General features: G+C 38.4%; 1 protein-coding gene across 2 annotated transcripts; it reads left to right on the plus strand.

Moving 5' to 3' along the window:
• The first annotated feature begins 828 nt into the window (after positions 1 to 828).
• Positions 829 to 23,737, plus strand: DNAL1 (dynein, axonemal, light chain 1). 2 transcript variants are annotated; one of them, XM_005865824.2, is made up of 8 exons: positions 829 to 1,103; positions 7,546 to 7,584; positions 9,374 to 9,483; positions 10,722 to 10,777; positions 14,836 to 14,891; positions 18,969 to 19,095; positions 21,203 to 21,343; positions 23,655 to 23,737. In XM_005865824.2, the coding sequence occupies exons 1-8, from the start codon at positions 1,101 to 1,103 to the stop codon at positions 23,693 to 23,695; spliced, it is 573 nt and encodes a 190-aa protein (XP_005865886.1). In that variant the 5' UTR covers positions 829 to 1,100; the 3' UTR covers positions 23,696 to 23,737. The 2 variants fall into 2 exon arrangements, with proteins under 2 accessions (XP_005865886.1, XP_005865885.1); XM_005865823.2 differs by lacking the exon at positions 829 to 1,103 and adding an exon at positions 1,414 to 1,563.

A 23,737-nucleotide genomic window follows, 5' to 3' on the forward strand; every position in this document is an offset into this window, starting at 1 on the left:
AGACCCGAGGGCTCTAGATAATGTGTTTCTGTCAATTCAGTGACCCCGAGACCCAAAACTATAATTAACATGCTGCTTCTGCTTCTGTAAACTGCTTTTTTGCAAACCAGGTTCCTCATTCCAAACCTTGAGATGTAATCAATACCTTTGTGATTTTTGCCTATATAAATCTGGTTTTGCGGCCATCTTATCACTATGAGATTTGGGAGAGCAAAATGGCCCCTCATAGTCCCAGATTGCAATAAATGTGACTCTTTAATTCGACTTCTTGAGGCGTCCTTGTGTGATTCGTGGGGTACATTACAACAGGTTCCATTTCAGACCATCCTTTGTGGGTACTTGCGGACTCTCGGGTTTGTAAGGCCGCCCTGCACACTGTCAGATGTAGTGTGTGGCCTTTTTCGTCCGTATTTTTAATACTGCCAACAGCCCTCCAGAAAGGTTTATCAGTTATAAACTTCGTCCCATTTCTCCAGACCCCTAACAACTCTTGAGTATGTTTACAACTTTTGGCTAATTTGAAAGTTGGGAGTAAAGACACTTGGATTATGTGAAACCTAAATGCTATGTTTCCAGCCGCCTCTGGCATCCTGGAGGAAGGTAACTGAAAAAATTCGGCAGAGTTTAGCTTCGTGTGTCCTCAGTGGGAGGGAACGCCAGGTTAATTGCAGCAGGTAGTCCAGAGAAGGTCAGGAAGGGCAATTAGCAGGGGAAGCGAGCTTTACAAACTCTTTTATGGGAAGGGCAATGGTTATAGGGAGGTTTCGCAGTTTTAAACTTGCGGTGGGTACGTCACTGCAGATTAGCTGCAACTGCTTTCCGTAGGGAAAAGCACATCCCGACCACCGGGCGCGGTTCAGGTCCCGAGCCCTGCGCTGCACAGGCAGTGGCGCTGCAGCTACTGGGGACCGATGGGCAGCGGGGCAGGAGGACCCGGGCGGCCGCCCCGCCGTCCCACAATGCCCCGCTCCAGCCACCTGAGGGCGGAGAGAAAGGACAGCGGCGGGGGGAGGGATCCACGGCGAACTCCGAGAAGTGCGCACGCGCACTGACCCCGGCGGGCCCTAGCAACCAGAGCAGTGACAGTAGCAACCGCCGGAATGGTGAGTCTCTTCCAGGCCTGGTAGCCAAGCCGAGAAGAGATTGGAAGTGGGAAAGGGTGATTGTAGAGTGGTGAGGGTTGGGAGGGCGGAGGGTGTCCTTGAACAGCGGAAGGGAGCCCGGGAGCGGATGCTGGCTCCTTGCAGTCAGAGGCCTGGGGCGAAGGAGAAGCTGGGGGGTCTGGGGTGACGGTGCTTGGGCGGATTAGAGATTGGGTTAATGGGGAGGGACCCTGGCAAACAGAAGGGAAGGCAAAGAGCAGGAAATTCTCGAAGAAGAGGGGCTTGGGGTGGGAACGGTGATGGAAGGGAGTGGGTGAATGAGGATATCTTTTACAAAGAAGTGATGCCCCCCTCCGCCGCTAGCGAGATGGAGTGGGGGAGCTGGCTACGAGAGTGATGCGTGTCACACCATTGCAGCAGTATTTAAACCTGTGATGTGCGCAGGTTGCCCTGAATGACTGTGAGTGCAGTTATTAGGTAGCTTTGTGAAACCCAGTCTGATAGAATGCATTAGGGTACTGTTTCTCAAAGGTCAGTGTGCGTATGTATGATTTTAGTGGGCCCAAATACTATATAAGCTTGTTGGAATACAAATTATGAATTTTTAATATGATGGGGGAGGTTCAGGCATGTGCATTTTGACAATGCACCTCAAGTTATTCTAAAATTGGAGTGGGCCCCACCACACTTTGAGAAATACTGCCTTAGCTTTGAAATCTGTCATCTGTCTATCCAATGAAAACCGTTATGAAGTGATGGCTTGACCTAGTGATGCTCCTCAAGTACTTAAAATGTGCTCTGTCTTGCTTGCATGCTTGGCAGTTCCCACTAGTAGCGTGAAAAGGGATGTTGTTGGTTAGTTATAGACCCAGCCAAAGCTGTTCAGCAAAGGATGTGATTGTCTGGCTGGGATGGAGATGTTAATGAAGAATAAGTATAATTAGTTGTCTTCATTATGTGACTCCAATGCTACATAGGTGGGCAGAAACTGAGCCCAAGAAGTGGAAATGATAAGGAAGCCATTCATGCCCACCCTCAACCACGAGATTAAACACCACTCTTTTTAAAGTAGTCCCCGTCCCTTCCTTACTTTATTCCACAGGCATTTAGCTAAAACCACTGCCAAGGAAAGGAAAAAGTTCTGGAACCTAGGTTTATATTCAGGCAAAGAAACAATAAGCTCTAAATCCCGCAAGCATGAACCATAAGAATTATTGCAAATCTTCAAATAAAGAATCAGAACCAGTAATTAGATGAAGTTAGCGGAGGCTGTAAACTGTTAGTTCTGGTGCCCTCCAGAATAACAGGCCCACATAATGTGTTATTTACTTATAAAGGACTTTCCTTACATATTTTTTTATTGATTGATTTTGAGAAAGAGAGGGAGAGAGAGAGAGAAAGAAACATCTATTTGTTGTTCCCCCCCATTTATGCATTTATTGGCTGATTCCTGAATGTTCTCTGACCTGGGATCCAACTGCAACGTTGGTGTATTGGGACCACACTTTAACTAACTGAGCCATCTGACCAGGGCCTCACATAGTTGTTTTTTTTTTTTAATTAAAAAAAATTAGCTTTCAGTGTCTTAAAAAATGATATTTCACAAGACTGAGATTTCTGGCTTCTTTGAAAAATCAGAAATACTATATTTCACCATAAGACTTTTTTTTTTACATTTTTATATTATTGAAAATGTTTGTATTACTGTCATATAATTGGCAGCATCTTTTCTTAATGGTACATAAAATAAGGATGTTGCTTTCATTAATGGAGTTTTCATGTTTGAAGAAATGTGATATTAGGGTAATTCTTGTCCCAAGTCCCCCCTGTCAACAGTTTTCTAGAGCTAAGTAGGGGCTCTTTACATGGCCAGCTTTATCCAGTAATGATGTTCCATTGGTTCTTTAAGCATTTCAGTTTTTGATTCCTGCCCTCTAGAGAGGAACTAGTGACCTTCCGAGATCAGACATGATTGGGTGTGTTCAGGATGGTATGGCCTTAGACCAGCGGTTCTCAACCTGTGGGTCGCAACCCCTTTGGGGGTCGAACGACCCTTTCACAGGGGTCACCTAAGACCATCGGAAAACACATATATAATTACATATTGTTTTTTTGATTAATCATTATGCTTTAATTATGTTAAATTTGTAACAATGAAATTGAGGGTCACCACAACATGAGGAACTGTATTAAAGGGTCACAGCATTAGGAAGGTTGAGGACCACTGCCTTAGAATTAATGACCTTATAAACCAATTTATAGATAGTTAGATTGCTTCCAACTTGAAAGTGTTCTTATGTGTCTTTTTATGGACCCATGCAAGGATTTCTCTGGGAAATATACTAGTAGTGGGATTGCAGAGTCGTAGGGTCTATGCAGATTTAATTTACCTACACACTGTCAGACTGCTTTCCAGATTGGCTTTACTAGTTTTTGCTTCTCTCTACATTGTCACCAACTTTCTAACTTTTGCCAGTCCGAGGATGTTTTTTAGCATTCCATTGTTTTATTCTGCATTTCACCAATTCTTAATGAGTTTGAATACCTTATGATATTCTTGTTAGTCATCTGGATTTCAGTTTCTGTGCATATTCTGTTTATGTTTTTTGCCAACTTTTCCATATTTCTTTTGGTTCTGAATTTTAGGAGTTCCTTATATATCTAGATATCAGCCCTTTGTTGGATTTACATTGAAAATATCTTCTCCCAGTTTTTTGTTTACTTGGTCAACAGTGTTCTTCACTTGCTGAACTCCATTTGTTCTAATATTTGTGAGTTTATTCTATGTGATTTCTATATAGATGACCATCTGCACAAAGTGAGTTTTGTTTCCTACTTTTAACCATTGCAGTTTGTATTTCTCTTTATTATAACATTTTAAAGTCTCTCGTACCATGTTAAATAGTAGCAGTGATAGTAGACATCCTTGATGTGTTTGGGATCTTAAAGAGAATACTTTTAATGTTACCATTCCAGTCTGGCTCACCTTACCCACCTCATTTAAAACAAACATTCTCCACATACATATACACAGATCCTGATATCCTTTACCAAGCTCAGCATTTTCTCTTTCTTTAGCAATTGTCATCTTCTAATATAGTGTATACTTTCTTTATTTTCAAAATTGTATTGCCATTTGTCTCCTGCTAATAGTTCTATGAAGGCAGAGATCTTTGTTTTATCTGTTGATATATACTAGGTATGTAGAAGAATGTTTGGTATATGGTAGGTGCTCAATGAATATTTGCTGAAATGAATGAATTTCTCCATTAAGTATGGTGCTTATTATAGCTTTTTGGTATGTAGCTTTTATTTTTTAAATCCTTTCCTGAGGATATGTTTTTATTGATTTTAGAAAGAAAGAAAGGGGGCAGAGAGAGATAGAAACAGCATGTGTGAGAGAAACATCGATTGGTTGGCTCCCATACACATGACAGGGGATTGAACCCGAAACCTAGGTATGTGCCCTGATCAGGAATTGAACTCACAACCCTTTTGATGTATGGGATGATGCTCCGATCAGCTGAGCCACCTGGGACCCCTTTAACTCTTAAATGAGAGCTTTTAATATCAAATGTAGACTTTATGGCCCCTGGCCAGGTTTTTCAGTTGGTTTAAATGTTGTCCCCATATGCCAAGGTTGCGAGTTAGATGCCTGGTCAGGGCACATACAAGAATCAACCAATGATGCATAAATAAGTGGAACAACAAATTGATCTCTCTCTCTCTCTCTCTTTCTTTCCTTCCCTCCCTCTCTCTTTTCCTTTCTCTCTAAAACCAAGAAATAAATTTTTAAAATTAAAAAATGTAGAACTTTATCAAGTGCTTTTCTCCACTTATTGAAATAAATGTGATTTCCCCCCTTTTAATCCAATAATAAATGATTTACCTTTATAATTTTTTCTGTTGTTAAACAATCCTTATGCTCCTGGGATAAACTTTTCTTTATCATGTTCATTATACATCATTGGCTTTGGAGACCTATTATCATATCTAGGCTTTTCAAATCTGTGTTGAGAAATGAAGAGGGCTCCTTATCTCGTTATAGCATCAAGTTATTCTAGCCTCTTAAATACGCTGGCAGCTTTCCCTCTTTTTCTGGTTCCTGAAACAACTTGTATAACAGGGAGTATCTGTTCCTTGAAAGCTTGGTAGAACTCATTTGTAAAATTAGGCTTGGAGCTTTAGGGGAGGAGGATGAGGGTAAATCTCTTCAATTTTCTTTTTAATGATTTAAATAGTTATTGGTCTGATTCTTCTTGTGACAGTTCTGGCACTTTTCTGGTTTTTGTTTGTTTTTAGAAATGTATACTTGGCCTAGCTTTTCAAACTCATTACCATGTATTTGCTTATCATATTTTATTTTAAAATCCCTGTGGTATCTGTATTATTTCCCCTTATTTAGTTTATATTTTTAACTTGTATCTCTCTCTCTCTTTCTTTTAAATCCTCACTCAAGGATATTTTTACCATTGATTTTTTAGAGGGAGTGGAAGGGAGAGGGAAAGACAAAGAGAAACACTGATGTGAGAGAGACTCATCAGTTGGTTGCCTCCCACATGCCCCCAACCAGGGCCGGGAGCCTGCAACCAAGATAGGTGCCCTTGAGTGGAATTGAACCCAGGACCCTTCAGTCCAAAGACTGATGCTCTATCCATTGAGCCAAACTGGCTAGGGCTATCTCTCGTTTTTGATCAATCAGGCTTGCCAGAGATTTAAGAACTAACTTTTAGTTTTATTAATCTTTTCCCTGCTGCTCTGTTTCTCATTGACTTCTTCCTTTGTATTTCCTATGCCTTTTTTGGGTTTATAATGATGTACTTTTTCAAATATCTTGAATGCTTAGCTTATTTGTTTTCTATCTTTTGTTATCTCTTCTTTTAGAATAAATGTATTTGAGGCTGTAAGTTTCCTTTTACGTGTTATATGTATTTCTCATATTTTTACTTTCTTGTCTTTTATTTTATTATTTTACTTTAATTTATAATTTTTTAACCCAAGAGTGATTTATTAGTATGCCCTTATTTTCTAGACATAATGCTATATACTTTTAAAACTTTCCCTTTGTTTTTGTTTAAGATTCTCCCTCTCTCCCTCTCTCTCTCTCTCTCTCACAGTGGTCCTCAACCTTCCTAATGCCGCGACCCTTTAATACAGTTCCTCATGTTGTGGTGACCCCCAACCATAAAATTATTTTCGTTGCTACTTCATAACTGTAATTTTGCTACTGTTATGAATCGTAATGTAAATATCTGATATGCTATATGTGTTTTCCGATGGTCGCGACCCACAGGTTGAGAACCGCTGCTTTAATATGTTTTTATTAATTTCAGAGAGGGAGGGAGAGGGTGAGGATCACTGATTGGCTGCCTCCTGCCTGCCCCACCCTGGGGATTGAGCCTACAACCTGGGCATGTGCCCTGACCGGGAATCGAACCATGGCCTCCTGGTTCATGGGTCAACACTCAGCCACTGAGCCTCGCTGGCAGGGCTCTCTTTCTTTTTTTTAAAGGAACTCGAGCAGTAATTCAATGGATGTCTTCCTTTCTCATCTTTAAAGTTTTAAATATCATAATAAATGGAATCTAAGGTATTATCGATTATTAAGTGCGACATTATTTTATGTTCTAAGAAAGAAAAATACATTGGAATTGAACTATAACAAATAATTTCTTATCACTTAGAATTTTTATTTTGTACTTATTGGCAGAGTTCTTTTAAATGTATTTAGGCATATAGACTTTTATTATATGTCATCCTTTGCAAGCATAAAAAGGAATTTATGTATATGAGATAAAATGGTTCTTGTTTTTCTAAAACTTCACCACTGCCACCTGGCCACGACAATTGTAAATTGTTCCTGGTTAGAAGATGCGTCCAAATTTCAAAGATGTTAACATGTGAAAGAAGATGTAGATCTTAGAATCAATGAAATGACATATTTTAATATCAAGCTTTGAAAGCTATATATTTTTTGAAAACCAAGTGGGAGTTATGTAAATGGACATTACATCATGATTCCCTTAATTTCTCGGAGAGGTATTTAAATGAATCTTTCTGATTTGAGAAAATTAAAAAACTCTTTGCATATAAAGTCTCAAAGAAACAAGTTAATTTTTTAAATGGTAGCTACGAATACTAGTAATTACTGCATGAAAAATTAACAGATTAGCCCCAGCCAGTTTGGCTCAGTGGATAGAGCGTTGCCCTGCGGACTGAAGGGTCCCAGGTTCGATTCCGGTCAGGGGCATGTACCTTGGTTGCAGGTACATCCACAGTGGGAGGTGTGTGGGAGGCGGCTGATCAATGTTTCTCTCTATCGATGTTTCTAACTCTCTATCCCTCTCCCTTCCTCTCTGTAAAAACTCAATAAAATATATTTTTTTAAAAATTAACAGATTACACCAATAAAGACAGCCTTGTTTTTCCTTCTCTTTTTAAGGCAAAAGCAACAACAATCAAAGAAGCCCTAGCCAGATGGGTGAGTATATGAGTTTTTAACTTCTTTTAGAAACCATGCAAGGAGAATTTTTAGATAGTTATTTAAATCTGACCATTCAGTAAAAGGGACCTTTGTGGTATTGGAACTACTTAGTTATGTTGACTGTGGTGGTGGATACATGAACCCACATAGGTGATAAAAATGTGTAGAACTTAATGCACCCATACAAACACAGTCACACCATATATATAAATGAGTACATGTAAAATTGGGAAAATCTGATTTAAATCAGTGGATTGTATCAATATAAATATTCTGGTTGTGATATACTTAGAAAATATTATTAGGCAGCATATATTGGTAATTAAATTTTAATTTTGTATACTTAGTACCAAAATTAAACTCTAAGGTATACCTTAGTAGTAAATTACTGCAGAGTAAATAGTTGTGACCTCAGCTGTGCTGTAAAGAGAATATCTTCCAAAATTCTTGATATTTTGGGGTTCTAGTTCAGACTGAATTATGCATAAAAACAGAAAGATGAAATGACAAAGAAAACAGTTGATCTTATATAGGTCTGAACCTGATATTTAAGGAAACGTTATTTAGAGACAATGAATTCTTTCCAGGAAGATGTTTTTGTTGTTGTGTTTGCTTTTATTAATTGATAGGCTCTTAAAGGATCTATAATAATCAAAGCATAGTATGCTAATTAGACTGGATAGCCAAACGACCTTCCCGACGTCCTTCTGGACGAAGCCAGGGCTTCGAGGGCCAAGGCAAGCCACCGCAGCTGTGAGGGCCAAGCCTCTTGCACGAATTTCATGCATCGGGCCTCTAGTTTTAAATATTACAGAAATTAGTTATTTTCTTTCTTCTTTTTTCCCCTTTGGTTCAGATCTAACAATGAATTACTTTAGTTTTCCATGTAGAACCTTGATTATCAGAGTCAACAGTAAAGGTCAATAAGTGAACTATAAAGAATGCACAGAATTGCCCTGGCTGGTTTGGCTCTGTATAGGCAGTGGTTCTCAACCTGTGGGTCGCGACCTCTTTGGGGGTCGAACGACCCTTTCACAGGGGTCGCCTAAGACCATCCTGCATATCAGATATTTACATTACGATTCATAACAGTAGCAAAATTACAGTTATGAAGTAGCAATGAAAATAATTTTATGGTTGGGTCACAACATGAGGAACTGTATTTAAAGGGCCAGAAGGTTGAGAACCACTGGTATAGAGTGTTGGCCCATGACTGAAGGGTCCCAGGTTTGATTCCAGTCAAGGGCATGTACTTACCTCGGTTGTAGGGTTGGCCCTGGTCGGCCCTTGAGGGAGGCAACCAGTCTATGTGTTTCTCTCACATTGATGTTTCTCTCTCTCTGTCTCTCCCTCTACTCTCTCTAAAAATCAATGGAAAAAATATCCTCAAATGAGAATTAACAACAACAACAAAAAATTAAGAATGCACAGAATTGCCCTGGCCAGTTTGGCTCAGTGAATAGAGCATCGGCCTGTGGATTGAAGGGTCCTGGGTTAGATTCAGGTCAGGGGCACATGCCCGGGTTGTGGGCTCGATCTCCAGTGGGATGTGTGTGGGAGGCGGCCAATCAATGATTCTCTCTCATCATTGATGTTTCTGTCTCACTCTTTTCCTCTCCTCCTCTCTGAATTCAATAAAAATATAGTTAGAAAAAAAATGCACAGAACTACTAATTTCTAATAATTATTTTGAAATAAAGATAGAAAAGCCTTGGGAAATTCTAGCCTCCTTTAACTCCACATTACAATCAGGGATCATTTTTTTCCAAATTAATTTTTATCACAGGAAGAGAAAACCAGTCAGAAGCCATCTGAGGCCAAAGAGGTAAAGCTTTATGCCCAGATCCCTCCTATAGAGAAGATGGATGCGTCCTTGTCCATGCTTGCTAATTGCGAGTAAGTTCTCGTCTTTATTCATCCTTCTGGTTGTCTGGACAATTAAAGAATTATTCCCCCATCATATTCCCAGGTTTAAGGAATTCAGTTTTTCATTAGTAGTTCTCGGGAGAGGGGGATGACTAGAAAATATGCAGATTTGATCAGTAATTTACACTGTACAGTAATTGACTTTACTGTATCAAGTAAAAAAATGAATAATTCCTCTTCAAGTCAAATCAGAAAGGATATGATCACATGTTCTAGAGTCAAACTTTTTGGGTTTTAAATTTGGCTGTGCCACTTTCTGGCTTTGGAATATTAGGCAAATTGTCTCATATCTTTGTACCTCAGTTTCTCAAAATAAGGATACTAATATTTCACAAGATTGTTGTAATGCTTAAAATAGTTAATGCATGTATAATACTTAGAAGAATAACAGGCATGCATTAAATATTCAATAAAATTAGTTTTTATTATATTTTTGCATGAAATTTACTAAGATATTAAAAACATTTTGTCAATAAAGGAAGACTAAGAATTGTATATATTCTCCCTTTAAAAATTTGTCTTTATATAATTAAAGTATGTATAGAAAAAATCTAAATAAATATATATGAACTATTAAAAATTCCTTGAACTAAGTGATCTGGGGGAAAGTGTGGGGTGGTTAGGATTACATATGACTTCTTACAATATACATTTCTGAAAGATTTAACACATGAGAAAATAAAATGTATTGTTCTGTTAGATGGTTTTAAAACTTAACTACATATCATGGACATCTCAAGTTGGTGTCAATAGCCCAGTGTCATTTGTTTTCATGACAGTATAGTAATCCTCAGTTGATGGATGTTTATAGACTTCCCCCCATTTTTTTGCTATCATAATATAATCAATAACCTAATTCATATAACTTTTGGTATTTGCATTAGTATTTCAATGCAATGTATTCCTAGAAATGAATTACTGTGTCAAAGAATACATGCATTAAAATATTTAATAGATAACCAAATTGCACTCAAAGAGGTTTTTTTAAATTTCCTACAATGAGTCTATGTTAACTTTTGTAATCAGAAAAAACTATGAAGATTTTAAAATGAAGGAATATATGCCATTTCTGAAGGGGATAAAAGAATTCACTGACAAAAGGAAGTATGACTTAAATATCATCTTTTATGGGCACTAGAGAAATAATCTCTGATATACTATTTACAATTTTTTCATATTAATTCAAGTTTTCCTTTGTTCTTTTTAAGGAAGCTTTCACTGTCGACAAACTGCATTGAAAAAATTGCCAACCTGAACGGCTTAAGTAAGTGATCCACAATAGCAGATGGTTCTTGGATTTTCTAGTTATTGGAATAAACATTCCAGAGACACTACGTAATCCCAGAAGCCGGCACATGTTTTAACCACAGTAATTGTCAGATGACAGAGAGAATATAGAAATCATTTGTCTTAAGTTTGATTATCCAAAGAAAATTACAGATATATGAGACCTGAACATTTTAAATATATTTTAAAGCTAAGGGTTTGAATTGAGATATCTTAAATTTAAAAATCAGATTTTTTGTTATATTTTTGTGTTCGGATTTGTCTTGTGTTTCATACTGGTTATATTTAACTTTTAATTTCTCATCATCCCTGTTTTTCCTGTGCTTCTTAAATTTGTTAATGACATTATCACCTACCAAGTTGCCAAGGCCTCTGACTCTTGTGCTAGTTTCCCATGGCTACTGAAACTTGATGGCTTAAAATAACAGACATTTATTCCCTCCCAGTTCTGGAAGCCAGAGTCTGAAATCAGTTTCACTGGCCAAAGTCAAGGTTTTGTCAGCCCCACTCCCTACGGAGGCTTTAGCGGAGAATCTGTTCCTTGCCTCTGCTAGATTCTGAGGGCCGCCACATTCCTTGAACCACATCACTCCCGTCTCTGCCTCAGTGGTCATATTGCATTCTCTCTTTTTTTGTCTGTGTCTAGTTTTTCTCTTTTGAGTTTACTTGTGATTGCATTTAGGGAACACCTGGATAATTGAGGATACTTACCTTAAGATTCCTAGCTTATTCACAAGTGAAGAAACAAACATTAAAACAAGGTATTAATATTTTGCCTATCAAGTTGGCAATGACTTGTTTATTTATTTATTTATTTTAATATATATATTTTTTACTGATTTCAGAGAGGAAGGGAGAGGGAGAGAGAGATAGAAACATCAATGATGAGAGGGAATCATTGATTGGCTGCCCCCTGCACACCTCCTACTGAGGATCAAGCCCACAACCCAGGCATGTGCCCTTGACTGGAATCGAACCCGGGACCTTCAGTCTGCAGGCTGACAATCTATCCACTGAGCCAAACCGGCAAAGGTGTCAATGACTTTTAAAAAGTATAATATTTACCCAGCCAGCATGATTCAGTAGTTGAGCATGGTCGACCTATGAACCAGGAGGTCATGGTTTGATTCCCAGTCAGGGCACATGCCTGGGTTGCAGGCTTGATCCCCAGGGTAGGGTGTGCAGGAGGCAGCCAATCAATGATTCTCTCTCATCATTGATGTTTCTATCTTTCTCTTCCTCTCCCTACCTCTCTGAAATCAATAAAAAAATATTTTTAAAAATGATTAATAAAATGTGATTCTTGCCCCCAAGGAGTTCATTATCTAAAGAGACAGAACATATTCCTCACTATGAAAATGACTAATATTTCTTGAGCATTTATATGTACCAGGCACTATTTTAAGTCCTTTATATACACTGACTCATTTTATTATTCACAATAGTGCCCTTGCTGGTTTGGCTCAGTGGATAGAGCATTGGCCTGAGGACTAAAGGGTCCCAGGTTCAATTCTGGTCAAGGGCATGTACCTTGGTTGCAGGCTCTTCCCCAGCCCGGGCCCTGGTTGGGGCTCGTGCAGGAGGCAACCAATTAATGTGTTTCTCTCACATCGATGTTTCTCTCTGTCCTTCTCTTCCACTCTCTCTAAAAATCAATGGAAAAATATCCTCTGGTGAGGATTAATACAATAGTTATGAAGTAGGTAATTATTATTATAATCCAAGATCGTCTTTTATAAATGTTTACAAAGAAAGAGTAATTAAATTAATTAAAACCAAAGTTTATATAACATATATGCCTGATACACACACAGACACAAACTCACCATTTATTGTGTACTTACCATGGATTAGGCATTAGGCTGAATGTTTTATTTTATATATATGTGTGTGTGTATATATATATATATATATAATCTGATTTCAGAGAGGAAGGGAGAGGGAGAGAGAGATAGAAACATCATTGATGACAGAAAATCATTGATTAGCTGTCTCCTGTACGCCCCACACTGGGATCCAGCCCACAACTCAGGTATGTGCCCTGACTGAGATTCGAACCCTGACCTCCTGGTTCATAGGTTGATGCTTAACCACTCAGCAACACCGGTCGGACTAGGCTGAATGTTTTAGACAATTATCTCAGTTCTTTTTTTAAAAAATAATTTTTTTTATTTTATTGATTTCACAGAGGAAGGGAGAGGGAGAGAGAGACAGAAACATCAATGATGAGATCGAATCACTGATCGGCTGCCTCCTGTACGCCCCCCACCAGGGATCTAGCCCGCAACCTGGGCATGTGCCCTTGACCGGAATCGAACCTGGGACCCTTCAGTCCACAGGCCAATGCTCTATCCACTGAACAAAACCAGCTAGGGCTATCTCAGTTTTTATATGCTTATAAAATAAATACTGTATTTTTTTATTTTACATGATAAAACTGAGATTCAAAGAGGTTTGGTTGCTTCCCTAGAAAGTTGGGGTTTGAACTCAGTTAATTGGTTTTGTATTCTTAACTATCAATTTATGGATGTTATAGAACAGTGCCATCCAATAGAATTGTCCGCACATTCCCAAAACAGTTGCCACTACCCTTACACAGCTAGTGTGACTGAGAAACTGAATTTTAATTGTATTTATTTTTAATTAAGTTAAATAGCCATGTGACTAGTAGTTACCATATTGAACAGTGTAGTTATTGAAGTTTAAGTTGTGAAAACTAAATGTATAATTTATGCATAAGTAATCAAGTAGTTTTTTTAGAACAAATGAGATTTCCTGTGTTTTACTAGAAATCTTTTTTTAATTTTGAAAATAATACATGTACATGGTTTTATGTAAATAGTTCAAAAGAAGTCTTCTGACCATACACTCTCAGTTCCTCCCCCACAGCAACCACTGTTTCTTCTTCCTTTTTTCTATTCCACAAATAATCTATAGATACACAGATAGAAACATCCTTATAAAAAACACAAATAGGCATCTTTTAAACCAGTGGTTCCCAAACTTATTTGGCCTACCGCCCCCTTTCCAGAAAAAATATTACTCAGTGCCCCCTGGAAATTAATTTTTTAAAAATTTTAATAGCAATTAAACAGAAAGATATATGTATTAATGTTTCTACCTTTTTCGTAAAATATAGTAAAGAAAGGTGTAAATTAGGAACATTGAAGTTTGAAATTATGAAACTATTTATTGAACTCAGAATAGAAAGGTAATACAAAAAAAGTTAAAACAAATGCACCTGTGGCCATCACCGCCCCCCTGGATCGCTGCAGCGCCCACCAGGGGGCGGTAGCGCCCACTTTGGGAATCACTGTTTTAAACCAAATCACAATCTAATTATTTAAAAGACTGAAAGTAAAAGATTTAAAAAATACTAAATTTGATTTCTAATCCTTTGTGGAGTGAGGTGTACTATTCTTAAATATGTTTTCTATTATGAGTCCTCATACCATAAAAGATTTGAAGTATATACATGCTCTCAAATCTAAAGTTCAAATCTTCTCTGCTCTTATTTTATCCCTCTAATATTTTTATAAGCCATCAATTTAAGATCATGCATTCTAAATAGCTAACAATTAAAAAAAATTAATACTGGCATGATGTGAAATCTCAGTTGTAGTGTTTACCTTATTTTCTTTTAAATATATTTTTATTGATTTCAGAGAGGAAGGGAGAGGGAGAGATAGAAACATCTGTGATGAGAAAAAATCATTGATTGGCCGCCTCCTGTGGCCACCTCCTGCACACCCCCAACTGGGGATCGAGCCCCAAACCCAGGCATGTGGCTTGACCGGAATTGAACCTGGGACCCTTCAGTCCACAGGCCAATGCTCTATCAACTGAGCCGAACCGGCTAGGGCATGTTTACCTTATTTTCTACTTGATTACCACTTTTAATTAATACAGCCTTTCTTACTCTTATACAAATATATTTATTATATAAAATTTATTAAAGCTATAGTATACTAGATTTACAATTGTGTAATATGATTCTCATAAACAAAAAATTGCTTTTTTTCCCCCCCGCTACAGAAAACTTGAGGATATTGTCTTTAGGAAGAAACAACATAAAGAACTTAAATGGACTGGTAGGTTGCTATTTATTGCTTTACAAAAGCATATACTTCTTTCTTAGTATGAAAATAACACTTGTCCATTGCAGAAATTTTATAAAGTAGAAAAGTAACTTTAAAAAGTCCCAAAGCCCTGGCCAGTTTGGCTCAGTGGATAGAGTATCAGCCCTCGGACTGAAAGGTCACGGGTTTAATTCCCTGTCAAGGGCACATACCTCATGTGGGAGGCAACCAATTGATGTATCTCTCTCACATCGATCTTTCTCTTTCTCTGTCTCTCCCCCTCCCTTCCTCACTCTCTAAAAAATCAATGGAGCCCAGCTAGTGTGGCTCAGTGGTTGAGCATTGACCTATGAACCGGGAGGTCAGGGTTCGATTCCCAATCAGCGCACACGACCACTCTAATCTGTAAAACATGGAATGTTAAATTGAATGAAGGGGTCTATTGAAAACTACTGGTTGCATAACCCATGGACACAGACAATAGGATGGTAAAGACCTGGGGGAGGGCAGGCAAGGAGGGCTGGAAGGGTCAATGGGGAGAAAAGAGGACATATGTAATACTTTCAAAAATAAAGATTTCAAATTTAAAAAAAAAGATTAAAAAATAAAATAAACCTGGAAAACTGACTATTAAGGTACATTATAAGCCCATTTGTATATATGCTCTGGCCTCTGCCTTCCTTTCGTATCTCATTTCATATTACTCTTCTTTCTAGCTGTAATCTCCAGCTACTGGCCTTTCTCTTCCTGGAATATACCAAGTCCATTCCCACCTGAATTTTGTACTTGCTGTTCCCTCTGCCTAAAAAACTCTTAGTTCCTATAGATTTCCACATTACTTGCTCCTTCTTAACTTTCACACTTCATCTCAGATGTCACCTCCTCAAAAGTGACCCAGCTACCCTATATCTAATGTGGCAATAACTCTTGATACACACACACACATATATATATATAAATTACAGTCTGGAAAAATTTTTAAATTGGTTTCAGAGAAGAAGGGAGAGGGGGAAAGAGATAGAAACATCAATGATAAGAGAGAATCATTGATCGGCTGCCTCCTGCATGTCCCCCACTGGGGATGGAGCCCACAACCTGGGCATGCCCTTGACCAGAATCAAACCCGGAGCCCTTCAGTCCGCAGGCTGATGCTCTATCCACTGAGCAAAACCAGCTATGGCTACTGTCTGAAATTTTTATTGGTTTGTTCTTCTCCATCTTGTTCATCCCTCCGCCACCCCCACCCCTGCCCTCTCTTTCTGTCGCTCGCACAAATCCTAATGAGCACGTCAGTTTTGTTCATTAGTATCTACCTTAGTGCTTAATACATGTAGTAGGCATTCTATAAGTATTTAATGAGTGACTCAATATGTTTTATTACTAATTATAAAATCTATTAGGTTAAATTTTTAATTCTAAAAGTAATATATGTTCATTGTAAAAAACAAATCAATGCCGAACCGGTTTGGCTCAGTGGATAGAGCGTCAGCCTGCGGACTGAAGGGTCCCAGGTTCGATTCTGGTCAAGGGCATGTACCTTGGTTGTGGGCACATCCCCAGTAGGGGGTGTGCAGGAGGCAGCTGATCGATGTTTCTCTCTCATCGATGTTTCTAACTCTCTATCCCTCTCCCTTCCTCTATGTAAAAAATCAATAAAATATATTTAAAAAAACAAAAACAAATCAAGCAATTTATAAGTATATGAAATACACTATGAATTTCTTTTTTCTCCATACCTACTTCCCCAATTCCATGAGGTAACAAATAATATTGTTTTATATACTTTAATATTTTTTCTGTGCAAATACAAATGGATATCTGTGTAAATGTGTATGCCTGTGTGTTATATATTTTGTACTATTGATATACAGGGTTTATATATTTTTTTCTGCTTTCTCACTCAATAGAGGGGTGGGCAAAAGTAGGTTATAATAATAAATAATACAATAATTAGTAATAATACACAAATAAACTCTGTTTTGTGTACTCACAACTGTAAACCTACTTTTATATTAGTAATATTTTTCCATGTCAAAAGGTGACTATTGTAAATAAAGCTGCTATTAACATGAGTATTTAAATATCTTTTTGAAACCCTTTTTAAAATTCTTTAAGGTAAATGCCCACAAGAATTGCTGGATCATATATTTTTAATTTTTGGAGGACCTGCCAAACTGGTCCATAGCACCTGCAGCATTTTACATGCCCACCAACAGTGTGCAAGGATTCCAATTTCTCCATATCCTTGCCAACATTTCTTACTTTCTGTTTGTTTGATAGTAGCCATCCTAATGAGTGTGAGGTGGTCTTTCATTGTGCCAACCTCCTCATTTTACAGAGCAAGTCACTAAGAAATTATTTGTTTACTGGCAGAAGTGAACCAATTTGCTGAATGCTTGTTCACTCAATGCCCAGTTCTCCAAAGGGCCAGTTTATTGAATGACGGTTTTTACTGAATTGGTTCACACAAACTTAGCCAGGTTTCACTCATTATATTCACCAGATTGCTTCACCAAAATCTCATCTTTATTACTTACTTTTAATATATATAGAAAATTGTGTTTCTTGGAATGGTTTCACACCTTTTGAAATTTTCTTTAAGGTTTTATTTAGTGCTGCTAATGCTATTGCAGCTGTTTCATCCCGTTTTTGGATTTGTCAGTCCATCTTTGTAGAATGTCAGTTTCACATTTTAGGCACTGATCACTTCTCAAGTTATCAAAATAGTAATCTAACTGAGCTGGCTAGCAAGTACTTATATTTAGGGAAATACAAAAGACAGTAGAATAAATTGAAGATGTACTGAAAGACAGAACCACATCCTGGGCATTCAACATCTGCACAACATTTGTAAGTCAATATGTCTTAAGAAATTCTCATTCTACAAAGTAATATTCCCAAGTAAAGTCCCAAAGTGTACTGAAATTTGGTAATGGCAAAAGAGCAGCATCCAAATGGCTGAAAACTAAGTAGAAGCTAAATTAGTACTTGGAGAATTGAACAAATTGGCTATATTAAAATTGACCAAAAGTCCTCATCTGCACATATGAAAACAACACTAAATAAGTGGCAGAACCCAGAACTGAGCCTAAATCTTCTAGTCAGCATTTAATCAGTATTTTTTCTGCTATCTCACACTTTTTAAGTTGGAGACATGAAATGGATGCAGATGCACTGCAATGAAAATGCAAGCAATAAAGTTTAAATTATATGAAAATGGATTTCCCCTTCTGACAGACATATATGATATACTAACTAGATCACTTTGGTGGAGAAGGTATCAGAATACTAGCTGAGGGGTTTGGTTAAGTCACAAAGTTCTGATTTAAGAGCGCCAGGACGGAGAGAACCACTACAGTCTGTCTTATGTCTGAAAGAGGGACGTTTGTGCCACCACTGACTGTATCTATCATTTAAGAGTCAGTATGGTCTAATTTTCTTTCTATAATGGAAACTGAATTTTATACATGCAAAAAAGTGAATTAATGGAATGATAGTTGTATGAAAGATGGACAGATATTTGATAGGTAAAGGATAGTAAAATATTAATGGTAGAATTTGGGTATTGGATATGGGGTCTACTGTAAAATTCTTTTGACTTTTGTTATGTTTGAAAGTTTCCATAATAAATATTGGGAAGGGGGGGGGGGAATCCTGAAATTTAGACCCAGCTCTACTACTTAATAACATTGTGATCTTAGAAAAAGCCCTTAAGCTCTGTATAATATAAATAAATAACCTGCTTTTCTATCTTAAATGTTATAAGGATAAAATAATAAAATATATAGGCAATTTTAGGTAATATATAGGTAATTTGAAAGCTATACTCGTCAATAAAAGTGATCAAATAGTGCTGTTATTTTCCCTGTTGGTGGTTTCAGTACCTTTTCTTAGTTCAGATCAGTTTGAAGAGAGGAAGAGAATGTTCTGCTTGGCTTTTTTAATGCCAAAAACTCCCACACAGCCTTCGGCTCTTCTGCCAGGGGACAGGTGGGTCTCGGTTCTCTCTGAAGACCATTGTCCTTATGTTTATAAGGAAGGAAAAAAGCTTAAAAATAAGCATATATATAAAATTGCTTTCTTTTTCAGGAAGCCGTAGGGGACACATTAGAAGAACTATGGATATCCTACAATTTTATTGAGAAGTTGAAAGGAATCCATGTAATGAAGAAATTGAAGATTCTCTACATGTCTAATAACCAGGTGAAAGACTGGGGTAAGCTGAGGCTGGCTCTTTGCTAACTTCTACCTCCTATTTATAGAAAATAGCCCAATAGGGAACAAGGAACAAAAGGAGGACATTTCTTTCTTTTTTTAAAAAATATATTTTATTGATGTTTTACAGAGAGGAAGGGAGAGGGATAGAGAGCTAGAAACATCGATGAGAGAGAAGCATCGATCAGCTGCCTCCTGCACACCCCCCACCGGGGATGTGCCCGCAACCAAGGTACATGCCCTTGACTGGAATCGAACCTGGGACTCTTTAGTCCCCCGGCCGACGCTCTATCCAGTGAGCCAAACCAGCCAGGGCAGGAGGACATTTATTTCTAACCACTGAGGGAAATAGCTAAATGCTTAAAATTTACATCTAAATATTTACTTAGAATGATTTTAATTGAATAGGTTCTGGTCCTATTAATCTTTAAAAAATTAAATTAGCAGAAACCGGTTTGGCTCAGTGGATAGAGCGTCGGCCTGCGGACTGAAAGGTCCCAGGTTCGATTCCGGTCAAGGGCATGTACCTTGGTTGCAGGCACATCCCTAGTAGGAGATGTGCAGGAGGCAGCTGATTGATGTTTCTCTCTCATCGATGTTTCTAACTCTCTATCTCTCTCCCTTCCTCTCTGTAAAAAATCAATAAAATATATTTAAAAAAAAATTAAATTAATTGTCCAAAGGCTGGAAGAAATCAGTTTAAACTTAATAATTCTTGTGTGGACGGCTTATCTGACATCTATATTACTTTGCTTTTGTTTTTTTAATATATTTTGATTTCAGAGAGGAAGAGAGAGGGAGAGAGAGATAAAACATCAATGATGAGAGAGAATAATTGATTAGCTGCCTCCTGTATACCCCACATTGAGGATCGAGCCCGTAACTTAGGTATGTGCTCTGTCCAGAAATTGAACCATGACCTCCTAGTTCATAGGTCGCTGCTCAACCACTGAGCCGGGCTGGCTGGGAGCGTTGCTTTTACATTGTACATTATTTATTCAGTATTTACTAAAGCCCTATTATGTGCATGAACTATAGGCCAGACTCTTGAGATACATAGCTGAATAGGACACTATCTCTGCCTTCAAGGAGTTCACAGGTTAGTGGAAAGGTTAGTTTATCTATACTAATAAAAGGGTAATATGCTAATTAGACCGGACATCTTCCATATGTCCTTCTGGACAAAGCCACAGTGGCAGGGGCCAAGGCAGAGTGGTTAGGGGCAATCAGGAAGGCAGGGGAGAGCAGTTAGGGGCAATCAGGCTGGCAGGCAGAGGTGGTTAGGGGCAATCAGGCAGGCAGGCAGGTGAGCGGTTAAAAGCCAACGATCCTGGATTGCAAGAGGGTGCAGGCCAGGCTGAGGGACACCAGCCCTTCCTTCTCTGCACGAATTTCATGCACTGGGCCTCTAATAAGCTAATAATTGTAAAACTGTGATAAATTCTGCAGTAGAGGCTCCAATGAGTTGCTTTAAGAATTCAAAGATGAGAGAGGGAATAAGTACAGACAGTTTAGCTTAGCCCATACTGATACAATACAACACAGAGAAGACCTATCACTGGTGAATGATTTGTTGGTTTTTGTGTGTGTGTGTGTGTTTTTTTTTTTAATCCTCACCCAGGATATTCCTCCATTGACTTTTTTTAGGGAGAGTGGAAGAGAGAAACATCGATGTGAGAGAAACACATCAATTGGTTGCCTCCTGTATGAGCCCCAACCAGGGCCCTGGGTTGGGGCGGAGCCTGCAACCAAGGTACGTGCTCTTGACCAGAATTGAACCTGGAACCCTTTAGTTCACAGGCCGATGCTCTATCCTCTGAGCCAAACCTGCTAGAGCTATTATTCCTTTTTATTGTAAATTCCATTTCTTCTTCTTATCCTAGCCTTAGGCTAGCATAAAGGTAGAAGAGGTATGTCTTCTTTTTCCCTCCCTTTCTGTAATGTTTTCAGAGAATCAGTCCACATGGTCTAACTACCCTTACTTCCTTCAAAATCTTAAACGACAAATTGTCTTGAATAGTCACCATCAGTGATATTGGAATTCAACCCCGAAAGCATAGCAGTAAAACCTGCCATTTTAATGTGGAAGGTATTCTTTGTACCTGTAGCTGAATTTGTGAAGCTGGCAGAACTGCCCTGCCTGGAAGACCTGGTGTTCGTAGGCAATCCCTTGGAAGAGAAACATTCATCTGAGGGGAACTGGATTGAAGAGGCAACGAAGAGAGTGCCCAGACTGAAAAAGCTTGATGGTAAGTGTCTCTGAGCCAGCTTAGGAGCATTTCATAGGTATAAGAGTTGAATTTATGACATGGAATCATGAAAAGGAGCAAAACTGAAGGAAATGATAGGTTGGCTCTATTCCAAGGCCATTTTTGTCCACAGGAAATTTTATGGTCCAGGTTTGAGCCAGGGTGAAATGAAAAACTTTTAGGAAATTTAAACTGGTATGAGATCATCTCTAGATCAAAAGCTTATAAAAAAAGTTGGGCTTATTCTCAAATCACAGGCACTATTTTGCAGAATAATTAGACATAAATGGTAAGTAACTACTTTTTCACAATTGGATAAAAATTGTAGTGTTCTCTTACCCTCTCCCCCACAAACACACACACAGGATCTAAGGTAGGTGTCTCTGTCAATGGATATCCTTAATTGACTGGGCTCTAATCCCAGTTCTACCACTTAATATCTTTTTTGTCATTGTGGGAGTTACTTAATTTCACCAAACGGTTTTTGTTTTTGAATCTAAAAACTGGAAATGATAATTGTCACAGACCTCTTGGGGTCTTCCCTATTCCCAGTGGTGCTACCAGGAACCCAGGTCAGGATTCCAGCTGTTCCAGAACCCATAAACTTCCTTTTTCTCTGCCAGCCAGGGAAATATCTTTCTAGGAAAACCTATATCTATTCGGAGAAAAACCACTATCCTCTCCTTTTCCACATCATTCTGCATCTCCACACAAACTCTTATCTTCTCAGAGATCTTCTTAGGCTTTTCAAAGACAAAAGCCAGTAAGTCTGACAGTCTTTCTGCTTTCCACACTGCTCCTGAAGCAATGATGCACAGAGCCCATAGCCTACCTATTGTCTTCATCACCATATTCATACCGATATTCACAGTCCAAAACCAAAGGGCCTAGTTGTCTATGGTTGAGGTTTCCTTGTTCCTCAACCCTTCAGTCCCCTCTTCATCACCCCTGTTACTCTGCCATTCTGTCCTTCCTATTCTGGGCCTCTTTATCTCTCCCTCACCACTTCTATCTAAAGGTCAGTACTCAACCCTTTTATCCACCTCAGCTTACTATGGTGGTGGTTCTTCCCCACCCCCACACCCCGAATATTTTTTTTATTAATTTCAGAGAATAAGGGAGAAGGAGAGAGAGAAACATCATGATGCGAGAGAATCATCGATCGGCTGCCTTCTGCATGCCCACATTGGGGATCGAGCCCTGACCAGGGTCAAACTGGGACCTCCTGGTTCATAGGTCGATGCTCAACCACTGAGCCACACCAGCTGGGCTGGAATTAGTTCTTAATTAAGGATAAGGTTTAGATGGAAGGATAGTTGGGGAGGGCATTTCAAAATGGAAGAACTTTGTTAACCAGGAGTCCTGGGGTAAGAGTGTGCAAGATGAGTTTGGGAGACAGTGAGTTTATTAGTTTAGCTGGATTGGAAGGTGACTGGCTAAAGAATTACGATTAAATAGTTGACTAGGTAAGATTGTGGGCAGGTTTCAAATGCTGGAGCTCAGAAGTTCCTTGGTCCAGCCAGTGAGAGCTTGCAGATGTGCTTTGTTTTCTGTACTTTGGTTCTCCCCACCCCCCAATTTATTACCGATGTTTAATATTTGGGGGAATAACATAAAAAATCAGATATACTGGATTGCATATTTTATTGTGAAAAATGAAGAATATTTCTTTGTATTTAACTACAAAGTTTCCGTATATATAGGGCTTTATTTATTTATTTATTTATTTATTATTATATTTCTTATTTGGGGTACCCACTCTTAGCCAATCATGCTGGCTAAGATTGGAAACTGAGATTCAGATAGGAGGAGTCTCTTGCCAAGACCCAGCATGTAGTTCAGTGCTGAAGCTAGTGGTGAGCTTTAGGCCCCTTGCACAGGCTCTCAAGGGCAGTGAGTGTGTATCTTCTCAACTCCACGTTGGGTGATGTCATGTTAGTAGCTCGGAATGGCCATGGTGGGAGTATTTACACCACAGGAAGTGGCAGCTGCTACAAATCACAGCTGGTTATTAAACATTTATCAGTACGTAGTGCTTTATTTTTTATGCCTGGCATCTGTAGGCATTTTTATTTGCAACTCTGCATTTAGAGAGCCATATATTCCTAAGTACTTATATTAATCCCTTTGAGAATTCTCCTGAGAGGCTTTTTGGATCATTTGAAATTAAAGAGATTATTTTATGAAATTACTTTATTATGGCATACTTCACAGCATTTCAGAGCTTCTGAGGTTAACGGGAAAATATTTTCGTTTAGAATTTTAACAGTCTATTGAGAGTGACCAGAAATAATTTTCTTTTTCATTTTAGGTACCCCAGTAATTAAACAGGATGAGGAAGAAGAAAACTAACACCATGTTTTCCACTTCGTGTTAACTTATTTAAATGTCATA

This window comes from Myotis brandtii, unplaced genomic scaffold (genome assembly GCF_000412655.1).
Source record: "Myotis brandtii unplaced genomic scaffold, ASM41265v1 scaffold213, whole genome shotgun sequence".
NCBI lineage: Eukaryota > Metazoa > Chordata > Mammalia > Chiroptera > Vespertilionidae > Myotis > Myotis brandtii.